General features: G+C 36.6%; 1 protein-coding gene across 19 annotated transcripts in view; it reads right to left on the bottom strand.

Moving 5' to 3' along the window:
- Positions 1-20139, bottom strand: part of SOX6 (SRY-box transcription factor 6) — a 640888-nt gene that overhangs the window by 211804 nt on the left and 408945 nt on the right. For all 19 annotated transcript variants that reach the window (XM_057553078.1, XM_057553079.1, XM_057553081.1 and 16 more), the window contains 2 exons: positions 8361-8533; positions 5496-5564 (listed from right to left, as the gene is read on the bottom strand). In XM_057553078.1, coding sequence (XP_057409061.1) covers positions 5496-5564; positions 8361-8533 — 242 coding nt within the window. The remainder of the gene's footprint in view (positions 1-5495; positions 5565-8360; positions 8534-20139) is intronic.

Genomic DNA, 20139 nt, shown 5'->3' with positions numbered 1-20139 from the left:
CTGCCCATGGGCAATTAAAAATCGCATACAGCAGAAAAATAGAGGAGAGAGGGTCTGTTTTTCCTGGCTAATTCATGGTTGAAGATAGAATTACAAAATATTTTAAGGGTTTGCTGAAGCTGGGGGCTAATCCTAGACTTCTAAGCTTTGTTTATAACTCTCATTTCATTGCAAGAGAGTATCAGATACATGTACAATGCCAATAGAAGTATCAAATTACTTTCAGTGGGTTTATTTGGTCCTGTTCAGAGGCTGTTGAAAGGAGATCCGTTACCTGATCAATAACACCCGAAAAAGGACTATTTGCTGGAGCCAAAACAGGAGCAGTGTAATTGCTTTTTGTTTATCAATGCTAAATACAATTAACAAAGAGATACAACATATACAACGTAAGACAGAGGAACTATGTGAGACTGGCAGGCCCCTTACTTTACTTAGTCTTTCTGCTGGCTGTTCAGCCAGTTCCAAAGGACAATAAAGGCAAGGTCCAGCTCTTAAAATTAGAGGTCACTTAGATACTTAATGATGAAGCATATCTTCAAATATATATCTATTATTATTATCCTGGCAAGAAATTAATTAACCAGGTCATGCAGGCCATGAAGGCTAATGTACAAAGTAATTATTTCTGATCTTTAGACAACTACTTCACATGAAAAGGTAGTCCTTATTCTGCTCAGCAGATACCTGAAATGCCTGTAGTTAATCATACTGAAGGAAAGAAAAGACAAGGTTTATCTCCTTAAAAGGTGAGAGTACATCTCAAATTATTCTGTTTACTGGTTCAAGAACAATCACCTACCTCCCTGCTCATAATATCGATATGTCTATGTCTACTGGTTACGTAGGAAGAAAGGAGAACACACATTTAACGGCACTCAACCACATGACAAACACACAGAGACACAAAATATGTGAATAGCACAGATGAATATATTATAATCAAAATAGAAAACACTATATATGAAAAATACTCACATACTCTAAAGAATAGAGTGAAGCTTCAGTGAAGAGACAAACACTTGGCTGTGTAAATAAGCAGTATGTATTAGAGCATTTAAAAGAGAAAGTTTTCAGAAAAGAGAAAGTATCTGCAAAGCAGCAGCAATGGCATTAGTTCAGGCCTTCCACAGACTGAGTTCACCATCTAATTCATGTATTAAATTGTGAGGGAAGGACAATGAATATTATATACTAATCATAAAGATTAACAAAGAACTGAGCTAAGAATTTCAAGTTTCACAATTTTACCCAAAAATGTATATGTATATGAATTGACTAAATCATTGGCTCTGGCCCAGGAGGCCAACTGCCCAAATAAAATCCCAGCCAATCAGTCCCTTCTTAAGAGACCACTGTTGTTTGGTCAGTGATGTGAGGCAAGGATGCCACCTGTAAGGAGGGGTCTAAAGAGATATTTGGATCAATATTTGGATCACACCATTCATGTCTGAAAAAGTAAGTTTCTCACAGAGATATTTTAATAAGGTGAATTCTCTTGCAAAGATTAAGTTCTAGCAATGAAATGCCATCGTTAAATATGTTCCTACTGACACGCTATCAAAACCAAAGAATGTGGTATATTGTATCCATGAAGAATATCTTTAGATTCAAAAGCCATGACATGGTCAAATGAGGTTAGATGAATAAATATATGGACGGATCAAGAAATCAAGATTTATAAAATATTTTCCGGTTTGCTTAGATTAGACTTACATTTAATGTTTGATTAAAATGCTATAAATATGTGTTGATATGCCCAATGGATTCAAACTGAATTTTGTTTCCTAGTCAACATAACTCATAAGTAAAATGCTTCAAAAGATTGGCTAAGATACTATGGTGTGGGAGAAAGAGGAAGAAATTACTAAAGCAGTTATTTGTCCTTTGGAATTATAACATGAGAATCAACATTCTCATAATCCAAGGATCCATATTCCATGATCTATTAGTTTTGCTATCCACAAAGTTAATAAAAACTGTGCTATTTCTGTCTTGGAAATATCAAAAGTGTCTATTTTGGGCTCCATATCCGGGGAATTACTTAATATGTAACAAATTAGAGGTATCGCCATTTTCCCCAAAGCACAAACAGAGGGATTTGAATTCACTAAGCAAACAGCCTCCTAAAAGATCTGTTGACATTCAAGGATTTTAATAATCATTTCAAGTTATTAACCTGATTTTTAAATGGTAAAAATTGACTCCTCAAAAGTGTAAAAACATTAGTTCACAAAATCATTCATCTTATGGTTTCAACACGGCTTAAAGACCATATATGGTCTTAAAAGTATCCCTTTAAAAATTTAATTAGAATTTACCAAGGCAAAATTACATTAAAATTATATTAAAGGAAAAAATATATAAATGAAATAATTTTTAACTACATATACAGAATAAGTTTTGAAGGACTGCAAATAAAATAAGCACGTGGACTTTTACAATACTATCTTAATCATGCCTTTTCCTATCGCTAATGAAAAATCCTGCTTTTCAGTATGCAAACCATCCAGGTTTTCATTTGCTTCCATTATAACAGACCCAGATGTGTTTGTGTGTGGTTGTTATAAGAGGTTAGACACTCTTCCCTTTCTTCCTAGTACAGCTTGCAAATTTCAAAACAACAGTACTAATTCAGAAGTCAGCATTCTGAACTAGAAGTAAAGAATAATCTTTAGATGTATTATTTAGATCTATGTATGTACCTAGATCCCAAGCATCAGGTGAATGTAACCACCTGATACTTGGGATCTATGGCCAATTGCCATGGCTTAATCTTGCTGACCATGTTAGCAAATAGGTTCTAGGATACAAGATTTTAAAAGAAGGAAAAAGGTCAAACTTGGGATCTCAAATTGTCGCTGTATTCATTTGCTTTCAGAAGAGAAAGGTTTTGTATTTACTACCTTACTCTGTTTTGTTTTCAAAAGGGAGAATGTTTCATGATAGAAACATGTTTGAAGCATTTCTTAAATCTCATATTTTGCTCAAATTAAAATTAGTCCAACAACAGTCTCTCTCCTAAATTTGATCACGCCTATGGCTGGTCAAAAACCTTATTTGAAAATACAGTGAACCCATTCCCCTTCCAAAAAAACAACTAGAAGTCTGAATATCAAATACATGCTTTGTAAGTGTCAGAGATTAATATGTTTTGTGTAAGGAGAAGTGTTTTTCAGTATTTGAAAAATTCTTTGAATGGTCTTATGCTCGATAAGATAAATACTGACAAGATATGCAGTGAAGCAGTAGCTCAGGACAGAATAAACTATAAATATAGGTTATTGCCTCCTCTTATTTTTTAAAATATGAATTCATGTTACAAAGAATCCCATATTTCTAAAATTAATGTAACTATTTTGAATATCTCTATGATTTTATAATTTATACTGCTGAGATCAAGGCCTGATTAGCTTCAATTTTTTAAAATTTAAACAATGAGAAATATCTACAAATTTAAAAGCAATTAAACTTCTATTAAAACACTTGAAAAACCAACTTTCTTGTCTTCTCAAATTGAACATTCTGATGAATAATATTTTAAGATCATGTCCTATAGTTTCCTGAAAAAGATATCAACTTTATATAGTCAAGTTATAACTATAAAATCATATGTAATCAATAAATGCCTATAATATTTCATTAAAATACTTTGATTTTGTTGCTATTCATCTGAGATCCTCAGTACAACAGGCAAACGTCAATTAAGACAGCCAGTTAATGCAAACAACTTTGGACTAAGAAGTGAAATATATTCAAAATAAACAAAGAAGTAAGTAATAAAGAGGTAGTAAAAACATTAATAGTAAGTAACTGATATGAGAACATCTCAGGGAATTTCTTCCATTTCTGCTTTACAAATAGGAGAAACAGAGAGAACTAAATGATCAGGTTAGGTTATTTAACACCTACTGAGTTCTTAGAGAGGGATCTAGAGAAAAATGTAGGAAGCCACAGGCTAAAAATCTTGACCTTAGCAGTGGGAGACACACTGAAAATTCTAATAAGGGCAGAACAAGGGAACACCTGGACAGTTATTTAATTAAGGATCTCAGCATGAGTCATGAGGTATCAGGATGAGAAATTATTTCAAGATTTAATTATAAAGGCTGACTGTCCCAAATGCCAGAGATATACAGTCTCCTCTATGTTTGGATTCTTTATTTTGAAACATACAGACTTGAGTATGGAATATAGAATCAGAACTAATTAAAACAGCAACAACAACAACAAACACTGGTTAAGACCTCCTAGTAAAGACACCTGGACAAAATGCCAAATTAGGTACAGGTACTTCTTCAGGCACCAAATTGGTATTTTAAATGCAGTGACTACTACCTGGAACACTAAGTGTGATTACAAAATGAAGCAAAAATCTAAGTTAAAATCACTGGCTTTCATCAGTGAGGTGAAATAAGTTATGACTTTATGTAAATGATTTTTTAAAATATAGGAAGGTGTGATATTAATCTCAAGGAAAGGACTAATATAATTCAGAATATACCGCCCCAACTAGGCTGAACCATAGATCCCAGTGGTTAGAAAATATCTACAGCAACCAAGAGAAACCCAGAGACTGTGGTGGATACATATAACTCTGGGATCAATATTCCCGAGGATTAATCACCAGACAACCAGTTGCTTATTCTAAGGCTTTCTAGAAGTCACACACCTATGTTCCTATTCAAAAATGGAGACCACTTCCCTTACCTATGTCAAAAAGCTGTTAGCTGAATTAACGATCAAATTTCTAAAGGAATGACAGAAATCAGAATTCTTTCCCAGGCCCATGCAATTATGATCTACATATTGTGTTAACCTGCCACAAAAAAAAAAAAAAAAAGAGAAAAGAAAAGAAAAGAAATGAAAAAAAAAGAAAGAAAACAAAAGAAAAAGGAATTTCTGAAGTGTGTTACAATTATTCAAGAACAAGTTTTTCTTCCTTTCTAGACTATAAGCTTCTTGAAGACAGACAATTACTTATTAATCTTTATGTTCTCTTCAGTGCCTAGCAGAAATGCAGTTAATATCTGTTAAAGAACAAATTAATTATTACCAACCTTTTCCTAGGTCATAAGATTCTTCTCATAATTGGCCCAGACAGTCCTAACAAGCAAATAAACATAAGCTTCTACCCATGATACTATTAGATGGTAAAATATAAAGCAGCAAGTAGTTTGTGGCAATAAAACTAGCATGTGTATGCTACCTTGGAAACCATTAGGTTTCCACCAGGTTGTGTTAGGCAAATGGCAGAAGGAAAAAAAGATAAGGTTTATTCTGCTTACGCGTCACATCAGAAAAGAATGCTTAGACTACCACCAAGTCGATATTTTCTACATCCACTTATACAGTTGTATACAACATCCCTGAATAACAAACAGCCCTATTGGTGCTGTTTATAAGAGAAGGGTGCATTTGCAGCATTTTAAATTCCATTTTCAAGGAGAAAAGTATCTAAGTATAATCAGACGAGAGTAATAAAATACACTGACCTGGATCTGTTGCTGCAGGAGATTAATTTTGTGCTGCTGTTGCAGAAGTTGCTGCTGTTGTCTTGCAATCTATCAGAAATAAAGTTTCATTAAGTTAAAATGAAATGCTTACACCTTTGCCATTACCTCAGGTACCTCTCCTGGTATTACAAGGATGCTTTACTGTACTTCTACATGAAAGAGTTCCTATAAAATGAGAGAGGCAGAATCAGAAAGTTGGAGAAAAGGAAATATTTCAAACAGGTGCCATCTCTCTGCTTGCCCCTAAATCTTTACCTGTACATGAAAACTACCCCCTTGTATTACATCTGTGAGCAGTTCATCTATATCTGCACTGGTCATCTGGAAAGAATGGGAATTTCAAACTCTCATCCTTGAAGAATAAAAACAGGAAAACTCTGGCTACATTCTTCTAAGGAGCTTAATTTGTATTTAAAAAGTAAAATCTGTAAGCAAAGATAGGAAAGAACTTTCTATTACTTATAATATGGCTACTTTGGTGAAACCTTTTCTACTGTAAAGATTTTCAGAACTGATAACACAAATATTGTCAAGGGAGTGCCAAAAAAATACAGCAAAAGGCAAAAACCTTTATCTTTTTTTTGTTGATATAATGTGTAATGTACAAAGCATTTTTAAAAACAAACACAATTTAATATTTATTCACATCCTTTTGAGGGTAATGTGTTAGTTTTACAGTACAGGATCCACATACAAGTTTTGTATTCCCTGCTTCACCCAACAATCAAATTCAACATCTTAGCATTTCATCTCGTCTATAAAAAGAAACATTAACTACTTAATGCAAGCCCTATTGAAGACTGAAATCTGCCCCTCAGGAGAGCAGGGAACTTCTGTAGGATAATGGTGTTTACTATAAAACAGGAGTTAGGTGTCAGGCTACTTATTACCTCAAAATCTGAGCTGCTGGAGTCTGAAGCCCATGGGAATGCCCCTTACTGAAAACACTCACTGCCAACCTAGGAAGCCAGAGAAAAAAATGGCCAGAAAGCACTTAGAAGGACTTGGTTTAGTGGTGCCCTATAGGCAAGAGTTATGTTCTTCCTATTCCTTCTATTTCCAAAATATTCTAGAATGGACAATGTTGGAAGTGGAAATGGGTGTGAACCAGCCCTCAGCTGTATACTTCCTGAGTCCTTTTGATATTTTAGCATAGAGTAGAGGGACACACCCAAATCACATTCCTTTCAGCAGAAGATGACAAATAGCAATCTGCCCCCAAATGTGGCTTAATGGTTTCTGGTGATGACTGGTTCATACTGGAAGTCATGATAAAGCTACCCCTAACGAAGGGTACAGCTTGAGAAATGGGATCACTCCTCCCCAAAGCTTTATAAGCAAAATGGAAACAGTATTTAATCAGTTTGGAAAGGCCCACTCTGCCTATCACCATTCAAATCAGAAATGGACAACTCACTCTGCAATTCTAGGTATACATGCTGGATCTCTGAATATTTATTTCCTCTTAGCCATCCAGTGAAACACCACTAGACATCTAATATTGATGGTCCCTCCTAAATGATAAAGTGCTGCATAGAAATGCATCCAAAACACCACAGTGCAATTACTATCATCCACTCTAGATGTATGGGTTTGACACAGTGAAGTATGGTACATAAGCACCATGTGGCTCAAATTCTGAATTTTATTTGCCAATCGGTTGAGCTACATGTTCGCTTCATTGAGCATGACAACCTAGTTTTAAGTGTCATTTAATTTTCATTTTGAAATATAATTACAAAGTGTTCACTGTAAGATATCACTCGTCTGCAAATGTGTCAAGATTAATTTGTGCTAGCTTATTCACAAGTGTCAATAGTTAATTACTGTGTCATCTCTGGATAGCTAAATGACATTCTAACTTCTGATTTTTTACAGTGTTCCTTTATGTTATTTTCCATTAGGGGCTGAGTCCATATCCCTACATGTGGGCAAATATTCAAGCATATAAAATACCACACGTCACAACTCATTAAAATCAACAGAGCATATATTGCTCTATATACCCCTATAAAATACATTTAACTGAAAAGATAATTCCAGTAATAATGTCAGATTCCTAAAAACTGCACATTAATTTGGGTCTATCTGATCTAAAGCATCAGGGACTACTCTATAGGATCATTGTTATTAGATTAATGCACTCTTATGAGACAGGAAAAACATTTGGGAAAGTGATTTATTTTTTAAAAGATACACACAAACTTTGCTATTTTTCTTCCTTCTCACTTCCAAATCAATGAAGTCAAATTCTTCCAGGAGCCATGTGTTAATTTGTTTTTAATGATTTACCTATGCTATAAATAAAGTGACCATATAATTTATCATCCAAACCAGGACAACTTTTGCAAGTGGAAGAGGGGAGTATTAATAATTACTCTGGAAAACAGACATTAACCAGAGCTATTCTGGAAAAACTGAGACATATGGTCACCCTAGCTTGAACCAGTGAACTGAAAGATTCTCAAAGTTTTTCTAGACCAGGATCCTCCTTTACTGGGTGAGAGAAGAGTAAGGCCCAGAGAAAAGCAATTTACTCATGGTTAAGCTACATTGGGAATATACGTGATGCCTACATGAATAAGTATCCCCAAGTAATTAATCAAATCCAAATGTTCTGGAACAATGTTATCATTTCAGTTATGCCCAGTTGCTATGACGCCTTTCTTTGTCCTCCACATATATTCCCTCAGTATTCTCAGTGACCCTGGATTTCCAGAAGGCTTCTTTCTTTCCTTCTTTTTTTTAGGAAGGCTTATGACAAATAAACCAATCAATGTGATTACTCGCTGAGCTTGGCACATTCCACACCTCCAGTTCATCAGCTCCTTTTGCAGGGCTCACCTGTTCTTGCTGTTGGCGAGCAAGGTCCATTTGCTGCCGTTGTTTCTCAATTTGTGAGGCTGCCAGTTTTTTCTGTTCATCATGCGCTGCCAGGAGCTGCTCCCGTAAACTGATCAGCTGGGTAATCATGGTAGAGAGCTGCCGTTCTTTTTCTGCCAAGCTCTCAGGTGTACCTAAAATGGAAGCGAAAAGATATCTCACAAGTTTGAGAAAAGTCTGAATGAATTAGGGAAGCGAGTGGGTGGGCAGAATTAGGAAGGGACTACCCTGGGACACTTAAATATCTGGGACAATAAGTGGAGGTCACTGTAAGTGCAGGAGCTCTATGGAGTAGCAATGGAATGAACGCTAGGGTTAGTCATCGCCCCTGCCAAGAAAAAGGACTGTTGCCAATACAATTCTCACTCACTCTTCCCTCTTGCTCTTTAAAACAAAACAAAACAGAACAACCTACTCCATTCTCTCCCTTTCACCACATTCCCCTTCCCTCCCCACCCAAATCTATCTGATCAAGCTAGGAATCTTATGCTATTTAGTACCAAAGATTAGAAACTATGGGTTGTATTAATATTCTATAATCAACCTCTACCCGCAATGACCGACAGAGGATCTAAGACATAATAGGTGCTTAAATAATGTTACTTAGGAATTTTCTGATCACTGCCCTCATAAAATTTTTCTATTGTGCAAAGATCTGTCTCTGAATCTCAGAAGTCAGAGGTCACTCTTGGCCACGGGATGAGTGCTACAGAAAGAAAAAAAAAATCTGTCTTGCCTCAGGTAAGAAAGAATTGAAACTGATTTTTTTTCTGGTGAGGGGATCAAGCTAAAGTTCCCAAGTTCATCCTTAAAGGCAATAACGTTGCTTGGGGGGGCTCCCTCACCCCTTTGTCATTTGTCACTCTTCAAAGGGAAAAAACACATTCGAGGTTGAAAAGGTTATGATGTCGCTGCACACCTACGATATGCACTAATGGTGCTGAACAGTCTATTTATGGGCAAATTGCACAGCTCTCCTAAGTAAAGGGTACAGAATCCTTTTGTGAATCTAAATTAGAGCATTTTGCCATAGTATAAGATAAGAATTTCAACCCACAACCCACTGTATTTGAGCACACAGGTTTCATTATGAAGAAATGATCTATGCTTTGAAAGCTGTTCAGAAAGATGCCACCAGCTGTCAAAAGAGATAAAGATTGCCAATTTTTGTGTGTGTGGAAGAGGAGACTTCTAATCTCCTTATGAAACCCCCTCATTCCTGCTGGGAAAGCACCAGGACAATCTGAGAATCTGAACGTATTTTAATTAGGAATGGGCCTATTTTTTGAGTGGGTGCAGGGAAAAGCGAGCCTTCAGGTGATGCTGGCTAGCACGTACTAGTATATGATTCCCACAAGGTAAGGCTGATAAGCTACAATATTTAGAATTACCTTGGTATTCTTAATGCCAATTAAAGTCCTTAAAACTAAATAAGTAAATACATAAATAAACTGTCAATATCCCATATCCCTTAAAGATTTACTGAGCTGAAAGGTGGCCTAAAATCAAAATTAAAAGAAAAATAAGATAGTGAAATGATGTTAGAAAATGTACTCCACGGATAAGGAAACAAACACTGCATCAAGGATAGTGACCAGCTGTTCCTTCTAGCTACTGAAAGTGATTTTTTTTAATGAGTTTTTATTTCAGCAATAGGAATTTCAGCTTGGTGAAAGAAAGAACTTCTTGATCCAGAAATGTTAAAATACAAAATCAGGTTCTTGGAGGGGATCATAAAAATCTCCTCCAAAGCACAACAAGCTCAACTAATATAAATGTTAATGATATATAGGAATGAGAAGACATAAAACAAGTATGGAATTTACTTACTCATTTCATTAAATTTTAATTAAAAAAATATTTCTTGAATCTCAGGTACTATATCAAGAACTAAGGATACTGATACCATACCAAGAAAATGCACAGTTCCCTTTCACCTTAATCAAGTAATCACACATATAAATGTAAACTACAACTAAATAAGAATTATAAACAGGACAGACATTTGGGGGGAGATTGAACCAAGTTTGGGAGGCTCAAGTGTAGGGAAGTTATGCCTGACAAAGTAACAAGTTAACAGGAAGATGAAGAGTTAACTAGGCAAAGAGTTGGAGGGTGGTCAAGGAGCTTTTCAGTAGCAGAAAACAACATAGGCAAAGGTCCTGTGAGGGGGAAGGTGGTGGTGGAGAGTGTCAGTGTGTTCCAGAAATTGAAAGAAGGTAGTAAAACTTAAATAAGAAAAACAAAGGAGAGTAGAGGACCAAATGAGGCTAGGAAGGTAGGAAAAGTTCACACCATTCAGCTCCTTATAGACCACGCTGGATGAACTTCATGTTTATTCTAAGAAAATTTCAAAATCACTGAAGTACTTTAAACAAGAGATGATGTGGGTGTTCTGGCTACAGTGTGGAGAATAGTTTGGAAAGTTATGAGAACAGATAAATGGGGTTTATTACATATACTTTTTGGCAACATTCTGATCTATGTGTAATTATCTTGTTATACCTATGTATATGAGGTGAGTTAAGAGAAGACTTAACTGGATACTGGGAAAGTTACCGTACCATAATTCTTTGTTAATAAAGAAGAGCATTCATTGGAAATTTTGTTAATAAAGAAGAGCATTCATTGGAAATTTTGGGCAAGGACCAATACAAGAGTCGAATCTGGTATTTAGATTCTCCAGTAAAGACTGGAAAATTTTCTCTTCTCTCCCAGGTTAAACTTTGTCTTTTCAAAAATCTTCAATATATTTCCCTTTCTCCTCTGCATAGGAAACAGAGAAGCTGAAGATAACACACAAATGGCTTCTTAGCCTCTTCTGTTCAAGGTGAAGCCAACAGGTCTATAAATGCATTGGTGCTTCCAATACTAATAGACGTGTATTTCTGAATTTACAGAATAACACCATTTAACTGAATCTTTTTACAAATCAGCATGACACTCAAATTGTTTAATTGTAAAAATTCAATGACGCCTAAATAAGTCTTTCATTGAACTTAAAAGATACATGTTTAAGAAGAAAACAAGCCAGAGATCAGTATGTTTAAATTGAAGAGTTGGGTACTCATATAAAGCTGTTGTTATCTTTTCCTTAAATTTGAGAAGCACACATATATTTTGAATAGATGTGAGTGGCATGACAAATGCAGTTGGAATGAAATGTAGTAGTAAAACAAATCTAAAATTGCCCTTCAAATGGGAAATACACATATGGATATATATGTATACACACACACACACACACACACACACATTAGCCTACACATTTAGAGAAAGTAAGCTGTTGTATGGTGTAAATTGATTTCTAGTTAATTTGATCCCCAAGCGACTATATATACATATATGTATGTGTGTGTGTGTGTGTAGTCATTTTTCTGTTCTATACCCATTGTATTTGTTCACATATAGTGGTTTAAACCCAGGTATTTAAAATCCATGGTGCTGGATTTTTGTTTTAATTAACAGCAAATATGTATGTAGCTATAATAAAAGCAACGTCAAATCTAAATCACGCTGACCAACCAACCTGCGAACACAAGTTATTTCATCTCAAAAATACTAGTTTAATTGAACATGAAACTTTGCCATAGCAAAGGAACTACAACTGCGAGAGTTGCTGAAAAAGCAGACAATTTATGGGACATAGTGGGGCAGCCTAAATACATATTAAGGAAGGCAAACGACCATACGTTGGGTTGGCCAAAAAGTTCGTTTGGTTAATGAATACATTGTTCAATACAGTTCTTTGTGAAAATGAAAAATGTGTCTTTTATTTTTACTTAAAACCGAATGAACTTTTTGGCCAACCCAATAGAATGCTCTTATGAGGTAGGCTAACTCTATGTTAAGAATATCTTGTCTTAAATCACTTAGAAAAAAAGCAGATCAGATCCTGAGGATCTGCCCAGGCCAGCAGAGGTCATCAGTAGCTGCCTACATCATCCGTTTTACATCCTTCAGGCTATCTTAAAATGATTCTCTAAAAAGCATTGCCAGAAAATAGTCTCTCCTCCACAAAAACAGAAGTAGTTTCATAAACCAAAAAAAGGGAACCAGCAAAAAAGAGCTTCCATACACAGCTTCTCTACAAGTTAGGGCGCCTGCTTTTATCCAATATCACACACAGTGTGCGCCTGACACTCTCTGCTGTAAACTGTATCTATTCTCCAACTACAAAGACAGTGCAGTAGGGGTTTTTTTTTTTTGGTGTTTTTCTTTTTTTTTTTCCATGGGGTCGTCTTTAACCCCAAACCACATCTGTCTTGAGTTTCTCTTAGATTAGTCAGGTGGATCAGTGCTCCCCAGGGCCTGCTCCAGCTGAAGTATTTTAATTTGACTAAACACCTGATTTATTTTATCTCTCCGATGAGAAAGGCAGTTTGTCTTAATAGAGCCTGTCAGCCCACAGCCCCATTCACAGCAATTTACAGGCAGCCAGGGACGCTGGAAGAGAAGAGTGCCGTGATTCTGTATTTTATCCTCCTCCAGAAAGCACCTAAAAGCAGCTATTCACTGCTACTGCATGTGGCATTTTAGAACTGAATTAGCTTTTTATTCAAGTAACTACACTTGTTGTGAATAGCTTATCTGTAAAATTGCTACATTCACTACTGATTTTATTAACCTTTGGCTCTATCACAAAATGGTCTTCAGTTAGGAAAGACCTTTAAAATTGACACATTTTTTTCTTAGGGGGCTTTATTCCAGTGACTTCAGATTTACTGAGTTTGATCCATTGAATTTTTACCAGTTGTACTTAAAATTTTGAGTCTCAATAGGAAGTCAATAGTGCGTAAATAAGGAAACACTTTTCAAAATGTAAATACAGCAGCAATTTCCCTCATCAAAAGTTTTCAAATACCATCTTTCACCATAACAGTTTCAAAATCAGCCCTCTAGCCTTTTTTGGTCATAATCTGAAGAACTTGAAAAAAATTAACTAAAATAGACTATTTATTTTAAACTTTACAAACTATAACTACCTGTCCCTAGGCCCAAAGCCAACAGAGAAAATTCAAAATAGATGATAATTTGGGTAAAATAATAAGACAATTAGGATAAATCCCTTCTTGATATAGAATGAAAAATTAAAAGTCATTTAAAATTTATTTAAGTCTTTTTTTTTTCATGAGCTCATAAAAGTTAGCACCACAATCTGCTAGTTAATTTTGCCCATGTAAAATATACATAATTACAATCAGTGGTGCTAGAAATAAGACTGGGCATTGGGAAGTCCCTAAAGACTCCACATCTGGACAAGGGAGGCACCTTGCAGAGCACTTCACTAAATGGATTTGCCTCACCTCTTTTACAATATTCCCGTACCTAGGACTTTTACAATATAAAAGTCTTAAACGGGTCACTCTCTTAATGGCTGTCCCCTGAAAGTGGATCACTGCTATGTGGTGATGACTAAGTTTTTCTAATGAGAAAACCCAGAAACAAGCACAGCAGTGGAAAGAGAGACAATTAGAAACGGGGATGTGGGGGAGAGAAAAAGAAAGAGAGGTGGGAGGGGAGAAACAAAGAGGGAAGTAGAGAGAGAGGGAAAGAGAATGAGCAAGGATGGCTAAATTAATTTTTGTGAGTTTCTCTGCATGTTTTTTATTTCTTCATATTTATGAAACGAAGGGCAACAGTGTTAAAACGCAATGTTCACCAAGCCAAATAAAACTAACATTAACAAATGGCATTATCTAGAAATGTGTCCTACCAAATTGAAAATAATACTTCTATCTAACCATTCTCCTTTATTGGATCACATACTACTTTAACAAAGTTAATAGGACTTAACAATGAAATTACAAGAAGCCTGGGCATGAACAGTGTGTTTGGAACGATGGGGAGGGGTGGCAGTAACACCGGAGTGGAATTCTGATAGAGATATACTTTTCCACATCAATCCTGGAAAGGATTAAAGAACTTAACAATAATTCCAAGCAGCATCAATCAAGGAACTCAGCCAACAACCCAGAAAGATTTTAAATTCAGTTGAAAAGAAAAGCTCTTAAGAGTCAATTCCCTGGTCAGTTCTAATTTTTTTAATGGACATTGTTTAAGAAGAAAGACAAAATACAATGCTAGTCATAAAATAAAGCTGCATTTGATCTTTTCTGCCCACAGGTAACCTGGTTAAACTGCTGTGTCTCATACTGCAGCCTCCTCACACATCAGATGGGCTGTGATGTCTCCACTTCACAAGCTCAGTCCATCATTTAGCATTGGCCTTTTTTGATATAGCCTTCTTTTAAATGTCACAAAATAGGACAGCAAAAAGTCAACAGAAATAAATAGGGTAAGCTGAAGAAACTAACAGTCTATCAGAAGGTCCCCTGATAAAAGTTACTTTGTGGTGACTGCCTGAGAAAGGAACCCCTGTCCCAGTATACTAGCAGCTAAGTTGAGTTCTGAACCCAACAGCAGTTTTAAAAGCTTTCCACTCAAAGGGCCCCAGTGCATCATAAAGATAAAGGATTTCAGTACAAAACCATCACAAAGACCTCTATTATCTTATCAGTCTTTGGTTACAACAGCTGAACCAATATGACTAAATTCTGAATGACTTTTTTCAAAAGAGCAAAATACTGGAATTTCTTTGTTTTCTCATCAGTCAGCTATTGTCATTGCTCCCATATGCTACTATCCACTCCTTAGTAAATAAAAAGTTTAATAAATGCAGCGATTGTGCTCTTAGGAATCACTTAGGGACCACTACACAGGAAGTGTGGCTCAGGATTGAGGTACAGGCAGGGTTTGTTTTCACCCAATGTATGAGAATTTCCTTCTTAAAATGTAAACAGCTCTCACTTAAAATGTCATTAAAATCTTACTGTGTATGAACAAGAGGAGGATACCCGAGAACTCCCTAAATTAAGTTCAATTCTCCTGTCTATTCCAGGCACACTCACCTCTCCTTCAGCTTCCCCTCTTTCTAGCTGCAAAAGGAAGTCTATTCCTGGATCAACTGAGGTCTATTCATGTTGCAGATCCCAAAAGAGCAAGAACAATCCATGGAATTCTGCCATCTAGGCTCCTAACCTCACAGCTGGGCCTCTAGCCCATTGTGCTTTATTAGCTCATCCTTTTGGGATCCGGAAATGAAGGTATCCTGAAATATCTCTCCTTCAGTAATAAGACAGGCTACCTTCACATTACTGTTCTCTATGGATAATACTTGGTCAGTGGCTACATCTCTACAATTTACATACAAAAGGAGTAATTTATGATCTTTCAGAAACATGAAATTCTTTGGTCCTTCGGGGGAAAAAATTTTTTTTTCAATATTGCCACCAAGTATAATAGGATTGGCTCTTTCTCCAGAAGTTCCATCAGAGCTAGAAGATAGGAAAGTAAGAATTAAGAAAAATAGACCGGGCTTCCCTGGTGGCGCAGTGGTTGAGAATCTGCCTGCCAATGCAGGGGACACGGGTTCGAGCCCTGGTCTGGGAAGATCCCACATGCCGCGGAGCAACTAAGCCCGTGAGCCACAATTACTGAGCCTGCGCGTCTGGAGCCTGTGCTCCGCAACAAGAGAGGCCGCGACAGTGAGAGGCCCGCGCACCGCGATGAAGAGTGGCCCCCGCTTGCCGCAACTGGAGAAAGCCCTCGCACAGAAACGAAGACCCAACACAGCCATAAATAAATAAATAAATAAATAAATAAAATTAAAAAAGAAAAATAGACCTTATTTAACAAGGTATTGTCTTTTTTTAAATTTATTTATTTATTTATTTATTTATTTATTTATTTTTGGCTGCGTTGCATCTTTGTTCCTGTGCACGGCTTTCTCTAGTTGCGTCGAGCAGGGGCTACTCTTCGTTGCGGACCACGGGCTTCTCATTGCGGTGGCTTCTCTTGTTGTGGAGCATGGGCTCTAGGCACGTGGGCTTCAGTAGTTGCAGCACACAGGCTCAGTAGTTGTGGCTCACGGCTCTAGAGCGCAGGCTCAGTAGTTGTGGTGCACGGGCTTAGTTGCTCAGCAGCATGTGGGATCTTCCCAGACCGGGGCTCGAACCCATGTCCTCTGCACTGGCAGGAGGATTCTTAACCACTGCGCCACCAGGGAAGCCCCAAGGTATTGTCTTAAAAGATTTTATGTGGTATCTAATTTGATCATCATCCTAAATGTTGCTTTATTTTCATTTCACAGATGAAAAACTAACTACTAAAAGTAAAGAAACTTGACCAAGTCAGTGTATTTGATTGGATCTGAATTCAGGTCTTCTGATTCCTAATCCAAGGAAGTCTGGGGCCTAAGGGAAAACTAGCTATCTTCCCTTGCCTCAGACTTGAAATACATTGTAGGGAATTTCTAGAAGTTAGGCGCAATGCTCTAAGGGACCTAGAATTTTAATGCCACATAAGGCTTAGAAATATACAACTTCTTAGTAAGGGTTTGTTTACAAAATAAGTTTAAAAGATAGGCTAGGCAATTAGACAACCAAAGAGGTGAATAAATTGATCTTTGATACCTTATAGATGTAAGAACAGATCTTGATATTAGGTGATACACCTGGAGTTACTCAGGAAATTAGCACCTAGCCTGGTAGTCAAGATCCTCTGTTACGTTTATTCCCCAAACCTCTTTCTCCTTAGTCTCCTCAATGAGCATATGGCCTCCTGGTTCTGAGCAAATACAAAGATTACGCAGACCATGACATTCCCAAGAATTCTAGATACAATATTTACAACACCCGTGAAAGGCTGAAAAATATACTCAAATATTTCACACATCAAATTTCACTGCTGTCATGGGGTGCAGTGTGCCTGCAGGCTGTGATAGTAAGGTGCTAGCCAAGAGGAAGTTACCTGGAGAAATCTAGCAAATGTCCCTGGCAAGGTTTGAGGAACCTCTCAGATATAACTAAGGCTTAGGACAGTTGCCTGTACAAACACACCATATACCTTGCCCATTTCTAGGTTGTATTTGTGATTTGCCTAGTGTAAATCAGGGGAATCCCTGCCCTAGCCCAATATGCCTTATTGTACAATAATAATTGCTTAAACTTACATAGCAATTGCTTTATGCTAGAAAGAGTTATATATGTTAACTCATTTATTCCTCATAACAATCTTATGTAGTAGGTCCTATTGCTTTCTGCATTTTAAAGATGAGGAAACTGAGGCATAAAACGGTCAAGGAATTGCCCAAGTCCTAAGCTATTAAATCACATATCTAAGATTCAAAATCAGGCAGTTTGGCCATAGTCTCTGTCCTCTTAACCACGATGATAAATGGAAAACGGGACTCCTAAATGATCCACCTTCTCAAAACTACTTCATCCAGCCAACAAAGTAGCTGAAATTCTCCTTATAATCTGTTTTTGGGTTTTTTTTTTTTAAATACAATGTTTCCTGGGGTCCTTAGTAAAATGAAAACTTACCTAGGGAAGTATCTATGATACCCTTTGTTCTTTAAGATAGCTCAACCCACTAACACAAAATTTACCTTTCAGTCTAAGTCACAAATGTCCACCATTGTTTGTAGTCATCTTTCATTACTAATTGAATCTCTCACCCACACCCACTCTCTTTCTCTCCCTCTGAACTTATTTCCTCCAAATTCTAAACTCCTGGTGCTGAGACAACCCTCCCGTGACCCCCCCTGCCCCAGTCCCCCTCACCTGGATATCTATGTGTAACTCCACCAGAACTAGTATATGGACCTGGACTCTCAAATCATGGAATTCTGGTTTTTTTCAAAGGCTGACTTGGTTGGTCCTCTGGCTTTTAGTGCCCTTTTTGGCTCCTCTAAGAATCCCCTATTCCAGGTCTGGCATAATGAAATGCATCCCTGACACAAATTACTTGATCAGCAATCTACATAGCCCAGTCCAGACAACCAGTTTGTTCTGTATTGTCTGTAGGTATTAGGACATCCGAGTGGGCTTGGATGTCGCCAGTGCTAATAAGACTTTGATAGGAAGGTGTGCTAAAATTTTTAAATTAAAACAAAACTGAACCAAGGGAGATTGTTTGTGTTTTTACATACCAATAGATAGTTCACAGTTTCTCAAATTACAGTACTGAGTATCTGATCAGATAACAGGCCAGTAATACAGATTCAACCCATCACAAACTCAGATTATGAGTCTGTAGAGGGAAAATGGAAATGGAAATTTCATATTGATTCTAAAATTGCTGTTTTTTGTTCTGTCATAGTTGAATACAGCTGGATAAATATCATGTTCTTTTCATTCTCAATTTTGACTTTAACAATGATTTCTGGGTACAATAGGTGCTATCATCATCATTTTATGAAGACACTTTATGTTCAGAAAGCTTTTTTGAAGGTTATCTAATGTTATCCATGTAGAATAGACAATATTCAAGGCATAGATATTAAGGAATGCCAAAGAAAGAAAGACGATTAAAGCCTGGGTCCAGAAATGAGCCAGGGTCTCCCATCACAGGATGATTTTGAACATGCTGAAGTAGAACATGAACAAAATAATTTTTAAAAATTTCTAAGCATTTACAAAATTAAATTAAAAGTCAATGTATGTTTGGCCTATAAACAAAATTAGTTTAGTCACAAATAGGATGTCCTATTCTCACACTGGTACATTCTCTTACAAATGCATAGATAAGCGTGATTCAAGGTTTTAAAAGTTATGATCACTCTATTCAATAATTACAGGTTACAAATGGAATTTAAAAAGAAGTGTATAAAAATCACTTTCTAATTTCCTATTAGAATGGTTTTAAAACTCAAACTTGCATGAGAGTCTTATGTACAAAGTAAAAAAAAAAAATTTAAAAAAGGTCACTTTCTAACATAACTTTTAAATGTTCACAGTTTTACAATTGTCAAATGAATAAAAATAAAGATTTTTAATTTTTTTTTTAACTTGAAGGCAAAAGCTGGATATGTGATCCAGAGGCAGGAAGGGGAAAATATATTAATATTTGAGCCTCATAGGAAATAGGATGCCACAATCAACATGGTAGTACTGAAAAATAACCTCAGGAGTGTTGGACACGACCTTTTGAAGAGGCAAACGTCTGAGAAGGCAACCAAAAGACAATTGCAATAGTTGCATTTAGAGGTGATATTTAAAAAGATCTTTTCTTGTAAAAGGTGATTATAACACCAGTGGTCCCAGAATAATTACAGTGGCAGCAGGCTCCGCAAACATATAGATCTCAAATGATATCCTCCCTCCTGGACTCTCTTGGCTCCCCACCCAGGTTTAAAGGCTCTGCTGCAAATTAGATAAGAATCTTAGTGCTACTCATAATTCCATAAAGAAAACTGGTGGGGAGGAAGAGCAAATGACAGACCACAGTGGGTACTTCCTACTGTTAGCTCCGTAAGGGCACGGTCTATGTCACATGCTTCTCTATGACAAAGCACAGGCAGTGCCTACCACTTATTTTGTGCTGAGTAAAGTTAAAATGAACCTAATAACCAACTCTAAATCAGTAGTTCCCAGAATAGTTGGAGATAGGCAGCCAGAGCCATTAACAAACCAGATGGAATTGCTCTGAACTTCAGCAGTATTTGATCCATGTCTGAGTTGCTTTCGGTTTGGTAACCATTGTAACTAACTGAATTTAATGGCTCTCCCCACTGCTGTGTAAGCAGCAGAAAATCAAATCCAATAAAAAGATAGAGATAAACAATAAAATTTGAACAACTAAAGAAATGTAGATTCAGATTCAATAAACTTTTTTTGAGCACATAGGACAGTCCAAATACTTTCTGTGTGCTAGGGTTAATACTTAGCATTTTTAT

This window comes from Balaenoptera acutorostrata, chromosome 9 (genome assembly GCF_949987535.1).
Source record: "Balaenoptera acutorostrata chromosome 9, mBalAcu1.1, whole genome shotgun sequence".
NCBI lineage: Eukaryota > Metazoa > Chordata > Mammalia > Artiodactyla > Balaenopteridae > Balaenoptera > Balaenoptera acutorostrata.
The sequence above is the reverse complement of the archived record's forward strand: the minus strand, read 5'-3'. Positions and strand labels throughout refer to the sequence as shown.